At 38.8% G+C, this 18,934-nt stretch overlaps 1 protein-coding gene across 1 annotated transcript in view; it reads left to right on the top strand.

The window, feature by feature from the left end:
• LOC122789363 (tyrosine-protein phosphatase non-receptor type 13-like) overlaps positions 1-18,934 on the top strand; it is a 2,815,362-nt gene that overhangs the window by 2,311,044 nt on the left and 485,384 nt on the right. The window contains exon 38 of the mRNA XM_044056752.1: positions 14,610-14,770. Coding sequence (XP_043912687.1) covers positions 14,610-14,770 — 161 coding nt within the window. The remainder of the gene's footprint in view (positions 1-14,609; positions 14,771-18,934) is intronic.

Raw genomic sequence — 18,934 nt, 5'->3', positions numbered from 1 at the left:
TATAGAAGTACCCAACCCTCAGGCAGGTCAATAAAATCAGGACCCAACTATTTTAGTGTATAGACCTTGGACTCCAGAAGATATCCGGAAAGCCACTGAGGGAATTCCCCATCCAAAAGTTAATTCTAGAAAATTCTCAGAAGACTTACAAGGAATGAGGTTAAGTTATAACCTAAATGGAGAAGAAACAGAAAAAATAGTTAGACAAATTGTGGGGCCAGATTGGTACATGATTAGTGGCAACTGGAATCCCCATGTCGCTGCACAAAGACCCCTCCCACATAGCAGCACAGAATTAGACACTAGAGTAAAAGGTCTTACAGACCACATCTCTGAGAAATGGAAACCTAGGGCAGACTGGGCTTGCATTAATCAATGCATCCAACAAGAAGGTGAAACAATTGACCAGTACTATGCCAGATTGTTAGAATGTTTTAATAACCACTGGGAATGCAGGTTCCTGAAGATCAAACACAAGATTCCCCATATGAACAACAATTAAAGAATGCATTTTTAAAAGGCAGTAGCACGCCTATAAGCAGTTTTATTACGAAACATATGGTAGACCATCGTACAAGCAGGTTACAATCATTACTTGAATATGCTAGGCATGCCGAAAGGCATTTTAATAGCAAAAAGAAAATGAAAGCTCAAGTATTTTCTGTAGAAGACGGAGCAGAAGTTTATGTAGTACAGTCTGGGAAAAAGGGCAAGAAAAACGCTCAGGGAAACAAGCAATCTGATCAGCGATCAGAGGACTTTGAAGGGCAAAAGAAAAGGGGAGAATGCTTTAAATGCGGTAAAAAGGTACATTTGGCAAGGGATTGCAAGAAAAACAAGAAGGCAACAACTGAAGACAAGGAGGGTGAGGACTGACTATATGGTAGTCAAGAATCACTAGAAGGGGCTAACAAAGAAAGGACAAATAAGAATGTGACAGAGGGAGTAGAGGAAGTGCAGGAAGTTAGTGACAATGAAGAAAATGAAATATTAGACCTAGCTTTATTGAGCTTGGAGCTCTATTTAGCAGACACGAAACCAGAAGTTACACTCTTGGTAGAAGGGAGGGAAGTCAAATTTTTGTGTGACTCAGGGGCATCACGAACCCTGATACACCCCACCAAACTACCAGAAAACAGAGTCACCTGATTACATACTGGTCAAAGCAGCTAATGGACAGCTGTATCGGGAGCCTCTCTCCCGTAACATTGCAATAACTGATCCAGTTTCAGGATTGACACAGAGAAGCAAAATTGTAGTTTCTGCAAAATGCCCAGTAAATCTCTTGGGCAGAGATCTCATGCAGCTATTTGGTATAGCAGTAGTCCCAACCATGCAGGGTATGGAAGCACAGTGACAGACTAACACCTTTGTAGTGCAATTGGAGGGAGAAATGTTTTATTGGTACAACCAGGACTTGGTTACGACTGGTCCAGGGACTGTGACCAAAGAATTAATGAACGTAGCCATCAGCAAGTTCCCCTCCCTTGACATTGACAAGCAACACCTGTTGCACTGTACCCTGTATTATTGTAACACACCAGGACCTGACAAGGAATATGAGCGAGAATTATTTAAGAATCATGCAAACAGATTAATATTGCGTATCCTGTACTGGGACACAGAAGGGAACAGTGTAGCCAGCTGTTCATTGCCCCAGGAGTTCTTTGCACTTTATAAATTTAATCGATTACCACATGTTAGCTTAACCAAAAACAGAAACATAGAATGGGCAGACCTAGGAGAGAAAGTCACGAGATGGGAAAAACAGACAGAACTAGAACTGTCAGGACAAGGGAGTACAAGTACAGAAATTGAATTGGATGACTCAGACCAACCCAGCTGTGCACTTGCAGTCTAGCGAGGACAGCTGATGGACACTCCTATTAAAGGAGGAAGAAAACGCCTTACGAGACGTACCAGAAACTCTCTGGTCAACAGGGAAATCAGATGTAGGGCTCATTCGTACAGCTGGACCAGTTACTATCACGCCAAAGTCAGCATTTAGACCACAAAAAAGACAGTATCCCTTAAGAAAAGATGCAGAGGCAGAGATAAAACCTATTATAGCAGCATTACTTAAAGGAGGGATACTAGTAGAATCTCCCGATTCACCATGTAACACACTCTTATTTAAAGTCAAAAAGGCCAACGGAGAATGGCGTATGGTCCAGGATTTACAAGCCGTAAATGATGCGGTAATACCAAGGGCATCCACGGTGCCAGAACCACACACCCTGTTGAATGACTTAAAACCCCAACAAAAGTATTTTTCTGTGGTAGACATCAGCAATGCGTTCTTTTCGATACCGATACACCCTAATAGCCAGTATTGGTTTGCATTTACATTTCAGGGAAAAAGGTATACATATACGTGACTACCACAGGGATATTGCGAAAGCCCAATGATATTCTCACAAGAAATGGCAAGCAACTTGGCGGGATTCAACCCACCAAAAGGCAGTCAGATTTTACTTTATGTTGATGACATCTTGCTGGCGGCCCCCACCCAGCAGGATTATAGAGAAGATACCATAGCACTTTTACGATTTTTAGCCACTGAGGGACATAAGGTAAACAAAGGCAAACTGCAGCTTTGGAAAAAACAAGTCAAATACCTAGGATATGTAATATCCAAGGAAGGTAGAAATTTAGATGAGGACAGAAAAGTAGCAATTTTGCAAGCACCAAAACCCACTACCAAGAAGGAAATGATGTCCTTCCTGGGTACAACTAATTTTTGCCGAAGCTGGATTCCAAACTATGCCTTGGAATCTGCACCTCTAACTGACCTTATATATAAGACACCTATGGCAGCACAGGATTTGTTACAATGGACACCAGAGGCAGAATCTGCCTTTTGTAAGCTAAAGCAATTAATTGCGTCCTCATTAGTTCTGGGATTGCCAAACTGTCGTAAACGTTTTTTTCCAAACTGTAGATTGTAACTTGGGTTACATGGCATCAGTGTTAACACAACAGCATGGGGATAAGCAACGCCCCATTGCTTACTGTTCATCACAACTAGACCCAGTGGCATAGTCCTTACCCCACTATGTACAAGCAGTGGTTGCAGCTGCAATAGCAGAACAGGCTTCAGCCTCAGTAGTCTTGTTCCACCCTCTCACTTTGAGAGTACCCCATGCAGTCGCGATTATTTTACTACAAGAAAAGGTGGCATATCTTTCCCCTGCTAGGCATCTTTCCTGCATGACTATACTGTTGAGTCAACCTCATATGACAATTGAATGATGCATGACTTTAAACCCTTCTACTCTGCTCCCAACCCCTGCAGATGGCACACCGCACAGCTGCCTGCAGGTAATTGAGCAAAAGACACTACCTAGAAAAGATCTCATGGATGTCCCCTTGGATGATGCCGAGGTGACATACTACGTGGATGGTTTGTGCAAAAGGGGTCCTGCAGGACAGAACCTAGTAGGATATGCAGTAGTCTCTCATACTGAGATTGTAGAAGCAAAATCTTTACCACACAATTTATCTGCACAGGCAGCAGAATTGATTGCCCTGACAGGGCATGTACCTTAGCAAAGGGTAAATGTATAAACATTTTTACTGATAGCCAGTATGCGTTTTCCACTGTACATGTGTTTGCACAACAGTGGAAAAACCAGGGAATGATAACATCTACTGGCAAACCTATAAATCATGCACAGTTTATTTTAGATCTTTTAGAATCTATTCAGTTACCTCAGAAAGTAGCCATTTGTAAATGCACAGCTCACACCAAGCAACAAGATAGGATTTCAAAAGGTAATGCAAGAGCTGATACAGCTGCAAAACAAGCAGCTTCAGAAGTATTTCTTTTAGATGAGGAATTACAACCCTCTGAAACTTTAGATCTAGACATGTTAAAAACAATGCAGACACTTACTACGCAAGCTGAAAAACAACGATGGGTAAAACGAGGAGCAATCCTCGAAAAGGGGCTGTACATCTCTAAAGAAGGAAAACCGATATTACCCTCTAATTTGTTTCGCTATGCAGCATTGTTGAGCCATGGGCAGTGACATGTCTCAACAGGGGGGGATGGTACAGCTGGTGAACCAGGTGTTCACAACGTACGGATTTACAAACTACTCTAAAAAATTTTGTTTGATGTGTCAGATTTGTAATAAACATCATGCACAGGGGGCGATAAAGCCCAAGCAAGGGAGTTTCCCCACACCACCATATCCGTTTCATACTATCTGTATGGATTTCATAGAATTGAACAAATGTGAAAATAAGAAGTATTGTCTTGTCATTATAGATATGTTTTCCAGGTGGGTGGAAGCCTTTCCAACCAAAAATCCAGATGCAGCTACAGTGGCAAAAGTACTTGTCAAGGAAATAATTCCTAGATTTGGTATTCCGGAAAGAATCTACAGCGACAATGGTACACACTTTGTAAATCAAACCATACAGCAGTTGAGTAAGTACTTTGGTATTTTTAAAAAAATCATTGTGCATACCATCCGCAATCTGCAGGGCTAGTTGAAAGGCATAATGGTATACTAAAAAGCAAATTGAGAAAATTAATAGCTGAGACAGGAAAAACTTGGTTGTACTGTTTACCCCTGGCACAGTTGAGCATGAGAACTGTCCCTACAACAAAAGGATTGACTCCTTTTGAAAAACTATGTGGAAGGGCTTATTATACACCCCAGTGGAAACTTCTCATGTCATCAGACCAGGAAGCTGATTTCACACTAGCTGAATATATGAAAAAGTTGTTGAATTCTAAACCTCTGTTGCAGTCAAATTCTGTTTCAGATAGAAAACAGACAGAAACATCAGAAGTGGCAGTGACGCCAGGAGACTGGGTGTGGATTAAAACCGTGAAGCGAAAGAACTGGGCATCGCCAAGGTAGGAAGGTCCCTACCAGGTGCTTCTTTCGACACCCACTGCAGTCAAGATAGCAGAACGAGCTTCGTGGATACACCTGACACACTGCAAGCTAGTAAAGAACTTTGAGTTGGACAAAAATCTTACCTCTCCATCGGGGCCCTCAGCACAAAGTCTGGCTACAAAGGGGGGTCAGATCAATAGGACTGATCCGTCTCAACCCCAGTGAAGAAACCATCAGTGCCGAAGGTCCTATTAGGGCAGAGAGTAAGAGCACATGTCCAAAGAGAGATGATGCAATCCAGTAAGATCCAAATACACCTACTTGGGAGAACCAGAGAAAGCAGAAATGTAGAACAACCGTTTCCACAAAAGTATTACACAACCATCCTGTTGACTGTACTAGTAACAATAATCTTTTTGTTGTGGCCATTTCTTTTCTCAGCCACACAAATTGAACTGAATAAGCGTGCAGAGTGGCACCCGAACTTTAACACTTACCAGGCAATCAAAAATGTGTATGCTGAAACCTTCAATGTTTCGAATTGCTGGATTTGCACAGCTTTGCCAACAGCATGTGGGGGGTTACCTTTAACTTCAGTTCCCCTAGGTGCTAGCAAGACCTGGGAAAATTTAATTCATGATACATCAGATGTCACATCACAAGATAAAGTAGCATTGCACTTGTCTATTCGACAGAAGGGAACTGTGTGTTTTTATAAGAATGATATAGTCAAGGTAGGTTGGAGCAATTGCAATGTGACTGTTCCCTATAGATGCTACACTAAACCTGATAACGTCAGATCCTATTGCAACAAGAGCTATGATTCATTTGTTGAACTGATGCATAGGACAATTGAAAAAGTAAAACATAATGCTGACCTCTATAGACAACTGTCTATAATCGACAAAAAAATGTTTCATGCAGAGCAAGGGTATAGTAAAGTTACTACTAAAGTAGAAGATTGCTACTTTATATGCGGTATAAAAGCATATAAATGTCTACCCAAGAATTGGTCCGGCAGTTGTTTTTTGGGGTACCTGGTTCCGGCCATACGACACACAGCAGTTTTACCTCAAGGGAAAATTCGGAATGTTCGAGAAATCAAGAAGCCTGTCAATCCAGTGGGGCAAATCAATGCATGCTGGATAAACCATCATGACGTAGGCCTGGGGAGTAATGGACTGTCACACATGGACTTGAGTGATACTGTTATATCGTGGGCAGGTGTACTGCCAGCATATGGAGCAACAAAATCAATCTGGGAACTGAGAAAATTGTCTAAGCTTCTCGAAATAATGAGCAATGCAACCTTTTCTGCCCTAGAATTGGTGACTGATGAACTGACTGCCATAAGAACAGTGGTGCTTCAAAATTGCATGGCTCTTGACGTCACCCTAGCAGCGAGAGGAGGTCCGTGCGCTTTAATCCAGGAGGAGTGCTTAGTATATTCCTGGCCATAAATACGAGATAGACAACCATCTTGAGGTAATTCAGCAGGTGTCAGCCATGACCAAACCAGGACCAAATCCATTGACAGACTTTTTCCAGAAATGGTTTGGGGGTTGGGGCAGCATCCTGATGAACATTCTGATTGCCATCTGTGTAGGGATAATCCTACTGGTGGTATGTATGTGCTGCTGCATCCCCTGCATAAAAAGACTGATTAAAAATTTTGTAGACATGTCAGTTTCAGAAACCTTATACCAAGATGCTGAACTTGAAGAATTACTAAAAAACTGAAAATGCTTTCATGAGCTTAAATTGAATGACTCTCTTAACTGCAAATCCTGAGCAGGAAGAGGTTAGGGGAAGAAAAAACTGTTTATGCTGATCTTGAAAGTAGAATAAAAGTATTAAAAGGGGGGAATGTTAGAAATATATAATAGTAATATGCATGCTTAGTGCATTCAAGATTTAAAAGGTTTAATAATTTATTCTGTTCACACTGCATGAATCTGCACAGTTATTAGAAACTTAACAAAGATACATTTCATTTATGCTTATGCCATGAGAAAATGTGCAGCTGCTAGAAGCTTTGATAAAGAAAACAATAGATGCTTGAAAGTATAAACCGTAGTCATCATTACTTGTACCAAAGCTAGAAATGTACCTTGAATCTAGACAAAATATAACACATGTATTAGAACTGTACAACTGAAGAATTGAAAAGTCAAGGTGGGATAAAATAAGCCCAAGGCCAGATTGTTTTTCTCAAAATGTTTTTGCAAAGACAGCAAATAATCTGACCATGTCAGCATTAAGTCTGGTAACATTTTCTGTAGAACATACAGAAAGCTGTGTCTAACTATGTCAGCAATAGATTGGTAACATTTTCTGTGTGACATGAAGAGAACTGTATAAGAATAACATACCGATCAGCAGAAAGCCAGACAAATCCTGTATCTACATGCTTTGTCTCCTTGCTGCAAGTAATAAAGGGTGCCTTGCTTGAACCTAATGTGCATTGGTCTTTGAAGTTTTTCCTTTTACAAATTCCAATGGCACCTTCTTCCATATTTGAACACTGTCCTTGCTGTCCACCATTCAGAACTGACATCATAGGGGCTGAACTTTTGAAACCTTCTCTCGCCATCACCTGCAATTGGCTGACCAGTTTAGTAAGCCGGGTTAGTTTTCTCATCACACTAGCTAACTCAGACAGTACCAAGTAAATCTCTTCACACTGGATAGGGGTTACATTTGGTTCCTTAGGGGTATGAATGTTAGTCATTTTGAGAATAGATATCTACCCTGGTTAATATGCAAAAGAAGAATGATGTAGAGGACAGGCAGGAATGTGGAATTCATAAGTATAAAATCAGCTTTGTCATTCAGGGGATTGACAGTATTGGTAAATTGGTTATATAAGAAGGACATAGGTTTTTCTTTGGGTTAAATTGTAAACTGAAAAAAATAATTTGTTTTGTAAATTGATAAATATATGACCATTGGAAGAATCAATGATAGTAGATAACTTATTGCTAGCAGTATCATACCTGTTATTGGTTTGTGAAAAAAATGGGGAAATGCAAGCAGTAATTCAACAATATGTAAAAGATTTAAGTTAGAGATTATTATTATTTAGCTTTTGGCATTCATTGGAGATACTATATTTAGTGTTCATGTGTGGAAACTGTAGTGATTATTAATTTCTCTTTTTTTTCTTTTCCTGTGCATTATGTTTGTTGGATGCATACCTTGTCAAGGTTTGTTTTATCATTCTCCTTACTGCAGTTCTAACAAAAAAGTAAGGATAGCAATGGAACCGCACCCCACAGTTCAGTCACCTACCCATGATATCCACTGAACCTGACTACTCTGCAAATGAGAGAACAAATTGTCAGCAGGCTGAGCTAACATGGAGCAGAAGGAGCCATAAGCAGCAAATGAAAGGCAGGCAGACAAAGTGTGTGGAATGAATGTAGATAATGTGATGCGTAAGGTATGAAAGATGTACAATGGGACATGTCTAAAGCTAGCACTACCCGGTAAAATTGCATGCGTAGCAAAAAGAGGTGCATAGTAATAAGCTTTGTTGTACCTAAGGGACAGTGACAACATAACAGTTAAGGACTGCAGCACATAGCGCAGCTATAGAAGGCCCACAATACTTCATTGTCATGTAATGCATCAGACCACAGAGAAAAAGGATTGTGCTACATCATCTCGCACATATATACTCAGTAGTCCAGTGACAAGCCAAAGATAGCATGGTACAGGTGTTACAATGACACATCATATAGAACTAGTGGATAGCCACTAGTTGACTTTCACACTGCTGCTGGGAATTCAGTTCCCAGTTTACAAAGTTGTAGATGCAGAACTGCATATGCACACATACTGCAACATGTTTATTTCTCATTATCTGCCTGGTATCCCATCCACATTTTTGAGTTGCAGAGTAGCCCTGTAACAAATGACTCTGAGAGATTGTAGGTGACTCTTCCCTTTATGGTAGCTACTGTTGTCGCATGTATTTGATACGTCATTAGGGAGATACAAGTTCCAACCATTTTGCATTTCATCAGTGCCACAAGTTTTCTGAGGAGCTGCTGTTCAAACTTTTGAAGGTATTGATGTGGTAAACAAAATTGATGGCCTTGTTCTTTTGAAGTTAGACTCAAGAACAGCATAATAAGAGGCTGATCCAGGTACTGAATAGATTACGACAGTGTAACGTCAACCTAAATAACAGCAAATGTAAAATTTGAGTAACAAGTTTGTAATACAAACATATGCTAACATCAGAGAGACTGAAGACTAATAGAGAAGAGTTAGTTTACTTGCACAAATGCTGAAGCCAAGGGACAGTCTGACATTACAGAAGTTTCTAGGAACATTACTCTAATTTATTTGCATAAGTGCTGGAGCCAGAGGACAAGCTAGAATTGCAGTGGTTTCTGGGAATATTCCACTGTTGTATAGGGTTCATGCCTAATGTGCCTGTAAGAAATCTGCTAGAGCAAGCTATAGTCTAAGAATAGAGCTACAAAAGAATTTGAAATGTTCCAGAAAGTATTTACAGATGCACTAATGTTGAAATACTCTGATTTGACTAAGCTAATTTGTTTTAAATAAATGTTTGAACAATATAGGAACTTTGATCCTACAAGAGAATAAACCATTTTCTATAAGTGAAGAACATTTATAGATGCATAAAAGACAAATGCTGCAATTGAAAGGGAACTGTATTTAACAGCGCGTAGATGTGAGAAATTACACGAATATGTGTAAGGTAGGGATGTTTATATGGAGGCAGACCACAATCTCATGTAATGCATATTCAAAAAATCTTTGTACAAAGCACCTTTGATTTTGTAATGGATGTTACTTAATTAAAATGTGAAAAGAAAATTAACACCTGGTGAAGAACTATACATACCATAAATATCAATTGTGCATATTCATTAGAGAAGCATGAATAGTTTTTAGAGGAAGAACTGGAGATTCTTTGTAGACTAACACATTTACTGGTGACAGAATGAAAATTAAAAACATTCTGGAGATGCATTAATGCTGACTTAGGAATGCATTGATAAACTGCTCTGAGCAAAAAAAAAAATATGTGTGTGTGTGTGTGTGTGTGTGTGTGTGTGTGTGTGTGTGTGTGTGTGTGTATGTGTAGATAGATATATTATTAAAGAAGGCATTCTTATACAACACTATAACTGAAGTTCGCCCATAGTCTTGCATTAGGTGGTCACCTGCTGATGGGCAGTACTAAGAAAAGAGTGCTAGCCAGATTTTATTCGCCAGTGAAAGAAATAAAAAAAAAGTCTGTACTTCTTGTCCAGAATCTTAGAAAACTACTGCTAATTTTAGATTTGAGTCAGTAAATTTCAAAAATCTGTTATGGAAATTCTATAGTGGACTGTGCTACAAAATTTCCAGAAGCTGTATGATTATGTAAGGCTAATGTTAAGTCTATTGCCAGAGAATTTGTACTGTCATCCCCTAGAGAGGGTATCCCTGAAGAGAAAGCTGCAGGTCAAGGCACAACCTTCATGTTAAGGATATTGGATCAGTTGCGCCAGTGCTTTAAGATTAACCAGTTAAAAGTGTCAGGCACCATCTACAAACTGATGGTTTTGTAAAGAGTTTCAATAAATCAGATTGTATTAAAAAAAAAATAACCGATGGTGCAGATGGTAAGACCTGTGACCAGTTGTTAGCCATGTGTTTATGATGAGGAGGTGCTGCAATCTTGATCATGTTTCCTATCTGAATGGTTGTATGAAAGTCATCTCAAAGACATGGAAAGAAGAGAAGGCACCATTTAAAAGCATAATAGACATTTCATGAGTTTGCAGGGTTGACTAAAAGCTGACCATGTCCATAGTGAGGGGAAAGCATGCAGAAAGCGGAAGAGATGCACCACTGAATCTATAATTTGAATGCCAAGGTTAGAGAATTTAACCAAGAAGATCATTTGTTAGCACTGGACCCTCCACAGAGGGCAAATTTCTAGGTAATTGGCAAAACCCCCTTTGAGGTGATTGAAAGGTTAAATGCAGTGAACTGTGAAGTTAAACAACTATAATGTACTAAAATAATGGAAAGAACTAGAAAGGTCTGTGGTTAACTTGCAAGCTAAAATGCATAGAGGAGAGACCAGTAAATCTTTACTTGAAATATAGGTAGAGGAATCTCTGCAAAAAGTACAAAACCTAATAAAAGAATGTTTCTAGAAATGTCCAGGAGAACTAAACTGATAGAATTACAACAGAGAGATCACACCTGCAGTGAAAGTTAGTCTAAAACCCACACAGAATAACAAAGTCAGATAAACAATTAGTAAAAGAAGTTCAATGGATGTTCAAATTAGTAATAGACTAGTCGCAGATTGAATGGAGAACCCTATTAGAGCTAGTTGCTAAACATGGTATAGAAGTATAAGATTCCGTAACAACTTTCCAGAACTGATTACCATTTCAAAAGTTTGATAACTATCCCTTGCTCAGAACTGAAGAGCTCATAGAGAACCTAGGAATAGCAGGATAGTTAACACTGGACTGGACAACTATTATTGGTAGATACTTTTTTTCCCTTTTTCTAAAGGAAATACATCCTTTATAACATAGTGCTACCATGTGGACAGCATGGAGCCTCAGCTACCTTTCAGAGACTGAAGGATAAAATTCTGAAGTCCCACTAATGATATGAGGTTGCAAATTACAATAACATAGTCATTCATTCAGTAAGCTTGGAATCTCAATAGCCAAAAGGGCAAACTCTATTAAAATCTATAAAACAATCAGGTTTGATTTATAATACTAAAAAAATAAACTGGGAAAGGTAGATGCCAAATAATTTGAATACAGTTTAGGTTGTGTGTGTCAAAACCACAACTACAAAAAGAAAAGGCATGTAGAAACTGTCCTGTTTTTTCCAGTAAAAACAGGATAAGGGCTCTTGTTAGACTATCTTATACTATAGAAAATGTGTACCTAATTTTGCAGCTACTGTCAATGATTTGACAGACCTGACAAAACAAAAACTCCTGTCAAAATTGCAATGTTCTGTTGAGGCGTATAGAGAACTTATTGAATTGAAAATACTGTTATGTTCCAAATCAATGTTAGTGACTCCTGATTGTACCAAAGAATTTAATTTGTTTATGGATGCATCAGAAGAAGGTTTGAGATGAGTATTTTCCCACAAAACTCATGGTAAGGAGCACTCTGTGTGCTATATTAGTCAAAAGTTAAGTAATGCTAAAAAGAGTATTCTGCCATCAAAAGGGAATGCTTGATGTGGAACTTCTGTTCTCTAATGTGCTACCCCTTATCAGACACTTTAACTTAGTGACATATGATGCCTCATTGCATTGTCTGAGTAAACATGAAGATGTCAGTACAGTTTTATATCCCTGGGCATTATAACTCCAACCTTTTCAGTAAAACCAATGATTGTTTGCTTGGCAATGGAGGGAGTTATATCTGGGGTGCATCCTTTATATGGAAAATGTACACTGTATCTGCTTTCTGCCATTATCCACAGTGCTACCGCAAAAACACAAATAAATATTCCAACTAGCAACAATGCTACTGTGGACCTCAACTGCACAACAATATACAAGTAAATAAAATAAAAAATGCAGAAACGAGGTGGCTAAAATCAGAAAATATTATTTAATACCAAGTTAGCCCTTTCACATCAACGATGCTTCTTCAGACCATATAAAAACTGCTTACTACATCCTTTATATATGTGAATTCATTTCATCAATTAAACAATAATGTAATACAATCAAGATCTTAAAGTCAGCTCACATCTAGCAGCAATGAGAAATCAAGATGTAGAAAGGAGTGCACTTGCTAAACACTCAGCCATGTTTAATTATACACATAGATTTAGTTTTAGAGTGATAAAATGTTTAAGACCAAGCTTAAGACTAGGGGATCTGAAAAACCTGACAGAGCGTGAATTAAAGTGGATATTAGAACTGGAAGCAGATAGATTCCTTGGCCTCAATGATAGGCCATCTATTAAGCCTTATTTTAAAGCTAGACCTTTAAAATTATTTTATATCATATATATATATATATATATATATATATATATATATATATATATATATATATATAAATTGTATAGTTTTTTATTTGTGCATTAATTGTTTGAGTATATGTATTTTAGGACATTATACATCAGTTCCTCAGTCCATATGTATGTGTGTGTATATATATATATATATATATATATATATATATATATATATATATATATATATATATATATATATATATATATTTATTTATGGCAAGAGATGTGAGCTGACTTTTAAGATCTTGATTGTATTACATTATTGCTTAATTGATGAATTGAATTCACATATATATAGAAGGATGTAGTAAGCAGTTTTATATTGTCTGAAGAAGCATCGTTGATGTGAAAGCACTAACCTGGTATTCAATTATATTTTCTGCTTTTAGCCATTTCATTTCTGCATTTTTTATCGTGACTTACATCTTTATGATTCTCACAGTAATTGGTGACATAATTGATTCCATTAGGTAGGATAATGGAAAACTAATTGCCCATCAGTGCTCTGTAAAATGCTGTAGCTTGAAATCAAGAAATCAGGACGTTTATTCCTTATCATGATGGGTTTCAACAGTGACACTGACTGAAGATTTGTGTTTCCTGGAGTTGGTTGTTCCATGTGTGGACTATGCTGCATGTGGTCCAAAGGAAGATCAGGTGAAGTGTTTGTGCAGAGCCAGAATGAAGGCCTAGCTGAGGGCTCCAGCTATGGAATGTGACCTACAGCTTGGTTTCTGGAGGGGCTATGTAGAACAGACCCTGAAAGGAATCAAATTGGTTAAGTTACATAAAGACTAAGAACTTTTATAGAATGTGCTAAGTAAATAAGGTCAGTACTTCTTGATTAAGTTGCTTAATTGTGCAAAGCCATGGAGGCTGTTTTCATTCATGAGGAAGTCTCAAAAATAAATAAATCTTTCGTTTTTTTTTATAATTTTAGTTGTTCACCCCTCAACCTGCAAAATAGATTGTTTCTGTTATTTAAACACTGATCTAATTGTAATATAGTCTTGTGTACAGGTGTACAACTGCAAATGTATTGCTTTACTTAATTTTAAATCTACTCTTTTTTTCTGTATGCCCTTTGTCTTAGTTTCAGACTTCGCAACTTTGGAAATTTTTGCTGTAAAGTGCAGTTAGGATTCAGTGATGCAGTAGTTAGCATTGTCGCCACACAGCAAGAGGTTCTCCCGTTCGATTCTTAGCTGGAGCGCCTTCTGTGTGGAGTCACCATGTCCTCCCCATGGTCGAGTGACATTTGAAAGGCATGCAGGTAGGTGCGTGCGTGAATGGGTGTGCCTTCTTTGAAGGTTGGGTGTTGGGCTGGCAACTCAGCACCAAAAAAACCCACTGCCAATCATTAGCGGACCGGAGTTCCACTGTGGCGACCCCTAACCAGGAAAAGCCGAAAGACCATTATTATAAAGTGCAGTTAGGATTTACTAGAGACATAGCAAACTGGCAACATTAGTTTCTGTATGAAATCATGCTGAACATGTGTTTATTATTTTGTTTGTTTTAAGAACTAAATCCTGTGTATTAGTATACGTGAGTCAAGCAGTTATGTACACAAAGAAAATAATTCCTTCCTTGCCTATTTTGTATCATGGTAAATTATTGCAATTTCATGGTAAGCAGGGAAATACAATGTTATTGTTATATTTTAAATCTGTTTGTCTCTTAAATGTTCCTTTCTTTTTTCTTTCAAAGTGAACCATTGCAGATAACAGAGCAGCTTTATGAAGATGGAGACATTATTGCAGAGTGTGGCAATGATAAGAAAAGAGGAGACATAAAAAAGTGTAACAGCTGGACTAGTGAAGATGAGGATAGTGGATCTGGTTTTCCCAGCATTTCAACACTGGCTACAGGTAATAACAGAACCTGCAAACTTTTAATTAAAGACAGGCTTGAGATGTTGGCCAAAATCCAGGAAAAATATATTATTATTTCTGTTAACCGGCTTAGTCAGGATTGCCTGTTTAAAGAGGTTACTAATAGAGAAAAGCACTGCTTCACACTGAAATGTATAGTGTTATGTCATGTGCAAAATGACATGCAGTAACATTATAAACCAGTATGTCAGGAGATAGTCATATGTGTTTTCCCCAATACTAAGCATGCTTCACACATGAAGGCTGCTGTCTTCTAGGAGCAGATAGAAGCGCAGAATATGTATGGAAGAGCACATTCTGTGCAAAGCTATTCAGGAAGTAATAGAAAACAGCAGTGTCCACAGTGGTGAGAAAAGTGTTCTGCATGGCACAGCTTAGAAGTAAGGGCATGGCATGCAGATCTAAGAAGTTCATACTCCCATTATACTCAGCCCTGATTATACTAATAATCGAGTACAGTACACCCTTCGGCATGTACCTGAGCATTTTCAACAGCTGAAGAAGGGACAAAGGTTCCCCACTAAAAGAATTCAGATTGTAAATAACATGTCTTATGCGGACCACCTCAATACCCAGTCCCTGTTCTCTGTTTTCTACACACTACTGAGGGGCAATTTATGCCTAACCTATAAGGCATTCCCTGATCCAGGCCTGATGAATCTGCTGCACATTCAGAAAACAATATCATTAGAATTAACCGGTATAAGGATCTACATGTTGGTAGGGGCAGGTCTATGATTCAGTGGGTTAACTCTTCTCTGGAATAGACTTCAAATTCATTTGAAGCAGCATATAATTTCCTTTATAGCTATCCGTCTGATCCTCCCACCCTTTAGGCCACACCCCTTCCTGTCTACCATAACACTCCTGGCAACTTTCCCCCCTCCCACACCTTACATAACTATTCATTCTCTTACAACTCCTTCTTACTACTCACAAATCTTCTACTTCCCCTTCTGGACAAAGTACCATTATTCCTCTTATATACTTGACCACCCAGTAAGTTTTCCTTCTGAGTCCCTCTCCCACTTACCACTCCATCTAATCATATTTCCTCACAATCATGACTATATTAATCCTTTCTATTCTTCTCCTACCTCCATTATCCCCCTCCCATCCACTATAATCTAAAAGCAAAACAAAGCACCTTACTGACTACCTACTTAAATACAAACTCTATCACTTCTCTGAAGTCCTGCTTCTCTCAGGTGACATATACCCTAATCCCGGACCTATTCCTAACCCTACCACCAGTATCACAACCCCTCCCAACCTAGGCAACACATCCTTTCCAAACAAACGTTTCCTTTTACTCAATGAATACTCAAAGTATTCTCAATAAAGTCAGACAATTCCATGCCTGGATATCAAACCATCATCTCCCTAACAGAAACTTGGCTAAAACCTCAGCACCTAGACAAGGACATTCTCCCACCAGGATATAATATACTTCTTCTAGATTGCCAAAATAAAAAAGGGGGTGGCATTGCCATTCTCTACTCCAACTACATTATGCTCTCTAACTCTTCTAAACCAGCTCCAACCTTTGTACCTGCAGAATTACTGACAGCCAACCTTAAATTGAATGACCACGCTACTGTCACAGTAGCAGCCATCTACATTCCACCAGGGGATAACATTCCTCTACTGGAAAATATTCTGTCATACTTTTCCCAACACATTCCAAACTCCTTGGGGATGTTAATATAAACTGGTTAACTCTCTGTAATCCTAATTCTCCACATCCCATTAATTTATATGGATTTACACAACTAATCTCTCATCCAGCCCATACTAATAACTTGCAAACACCTAGCACCCTTATAAACTGGGCACTAGTCTCAAATCCCACCAAATAAGTTACCCCAGAAACTCTACCAAACACCCTCAGTGATCACTGCCATGTAAAATTGCTGAGATTCTCTCCCCACATTCCTAAATCACACAGATATATTACCTGCTGCAAGCTGTCTAACTTCCACCCCAAAACTTTTAAATTCCTCCCCTCCAGAGTAAACTGGCAATTCCTCATCCAACTCCCTCTAGACAAAGCAGTCCAGGCTTTTAACTCTACCTTCCTTAGAATCCTAAACTCACTAGCTTCTCTCTGCAAAGTCTGCATAAAATCTAACATATCTCGATGGTTAAAAATGGGCACAAACCAAACTCCCAGCAGACCTGCAAAGATATAAAGAACTCAGAAATCTGGCTAAAAAAAAAACAAATTAATAAAAACAAACGAGACTTGCAGTTCAACCGTCCAACTGCTCTAAAATCCAATCCCAAAAAATTCTAAAATGCCACAAACCAGACGCTACATCCCCTTCTCTCCCAATCCATACCCAGACAGAACACCTGTAGGAACAGCCACCATATTTAATAACTACTTTATTAAATCCATATTGAAGCTATTTAACCCAAAATCTAACTCTTCCACTGCTAACTACTCTAACTCTACAGAACCTGCTGCAACTACAAACTCCTCCAATACCTTCTCCTTCAAACTTGTGCCTACTGGCTAGATCAAAACTCTACTCCCCAAATTAAAAGCCATGCTCAGTATCAGCTGACAACATTCCCTCATCTTTTCTTCAGTTTGCAGCTGACTCTCTTGCTATACTTGTATCTATTCTAATCAATCGCTCCATCTCTGAGTCTAAAGTTCCTTCCATCTCGAAACAATTCTACACTCTGCCTATCCACATTAGAGTTAACTCCTCAGATATAACTAATTTCAGACCAATTGCCATCCTCTCCCCCTCTCTAAATTGCTGGAAAAATGTATACATAGACAAGTCATACAATACTTAATACAGGAAAATCTGCTCACACCCACCCAACATGGATTCCGACCTAAACATAGCACTACTACACCCCTAATATCCTTCCTGAATAAACTCACTCTAGCCAGAGACGACCACAGTCTTATCTCTTGCCTTTTAGACCAGTCAAAGGCTTTTGACACTGTATCTCACGCTCTTCTATTGGAAAAACTGTATAACCTTAACTTCTCCTCTGATACTGCTGCATGGTTCTCTAGCTACCTCACTGATAGGCTGCAGTCGGTGAGATGGCACCCTGCACTGTCCTCCCCACTTCCAGTAAAAATGGGAGTTCTTCAAGGCTGTATACTTGAGCCATTACTTTTTAATGTCTTTACTAATGTACTCTCTACCTCTTGCCCTCTGTCTTCCCTAGTACAATACACTGATGACTCTACAGTCATCACTCATTTTTTAACTCAGTTGAAACCTGGCTGTCCAATAACCAGCTCATTCTCAACCCTAAAAAAACAAAACTGTTACTTTCTCCCTAAAAATGCTAACCATATTAAATCCACCTTCTCCATATGTTTTCTTAATAATACTCTCATTGAAGTTGAATCCAGCACTAAATTCCTAGGTGTCACCATCGACAATCAACTGAAATTCGACCTGCATGTTAACAACTGTATTAGGAAGACTCATCAGAAATTAGGACTCCTGTACAGAAACAAGAAGTTCCTTACAACTGAGGCCAAACTTTCTCTCTCTCATGTCTACCTTCTACCCAGTCTATTATACAGCTCTCAAATTCCCACAAATCTTAATTCTTCACTCCTTGCCGAACACAAAGCTACCTATAACAAAGTAGCTAGATTTGCTGCTCAACAAACATACAAATCCCATCACTGTCTCTCTTTAAAACACCTAAACTGGCTCAAACTACCCCAGTAGCATCTCCTCTCTCAGCTCCAGATCATTCACTTCATCCTATACCAACCTTCCTACTGTCTAACATTATCTTCCATCATCTCCTACTGTTCTCCCCCTAGAGCTTTCCAAGTCTATAAACTCAAGACCAAGCCAAGGTGCAATGTATATAACTATCACCCAACTACTGCTTGGAATAAACTTCCACTAAAAATCAGCTCCCTCATATGTCCTAAACAATTTAAATCAGCCACCAAAGAGTACTTTAAAAGTCACTGGGCTTGCCACTGCAGTCACGCTCCATAATCACAATCCGCTAACACCCTTTGGGAACGGGTCTATGTTAAATCATCGAATGCTTAAAAAAGCTAATGATGATTTATTGAACCCATGTAAGTGAAAGCTTACATTCTCGAATGCTTAGAACAGCGATTTTCTTCTAAGGGGA

The sequence above is a fragment of the Protopterus annectens genome, chromosome 14.part0, assembly GCF_019279795.1.
Source record: "Protopterus annectens isolate FY-2018-M chromosome 14.part0, PAN1.0, whole genome shotgun sequence".
NCBI lineage: Eukaryota > Metazoa > Chordata > Ceratodontiformes > Protopteridae > Protopterus > Protopterus annectens.
The sequence above is the reverse complement of the archived record's forward strand: the minus strand, read 5'-3'. Positions and strand labels throughout refer to the sequence as shown.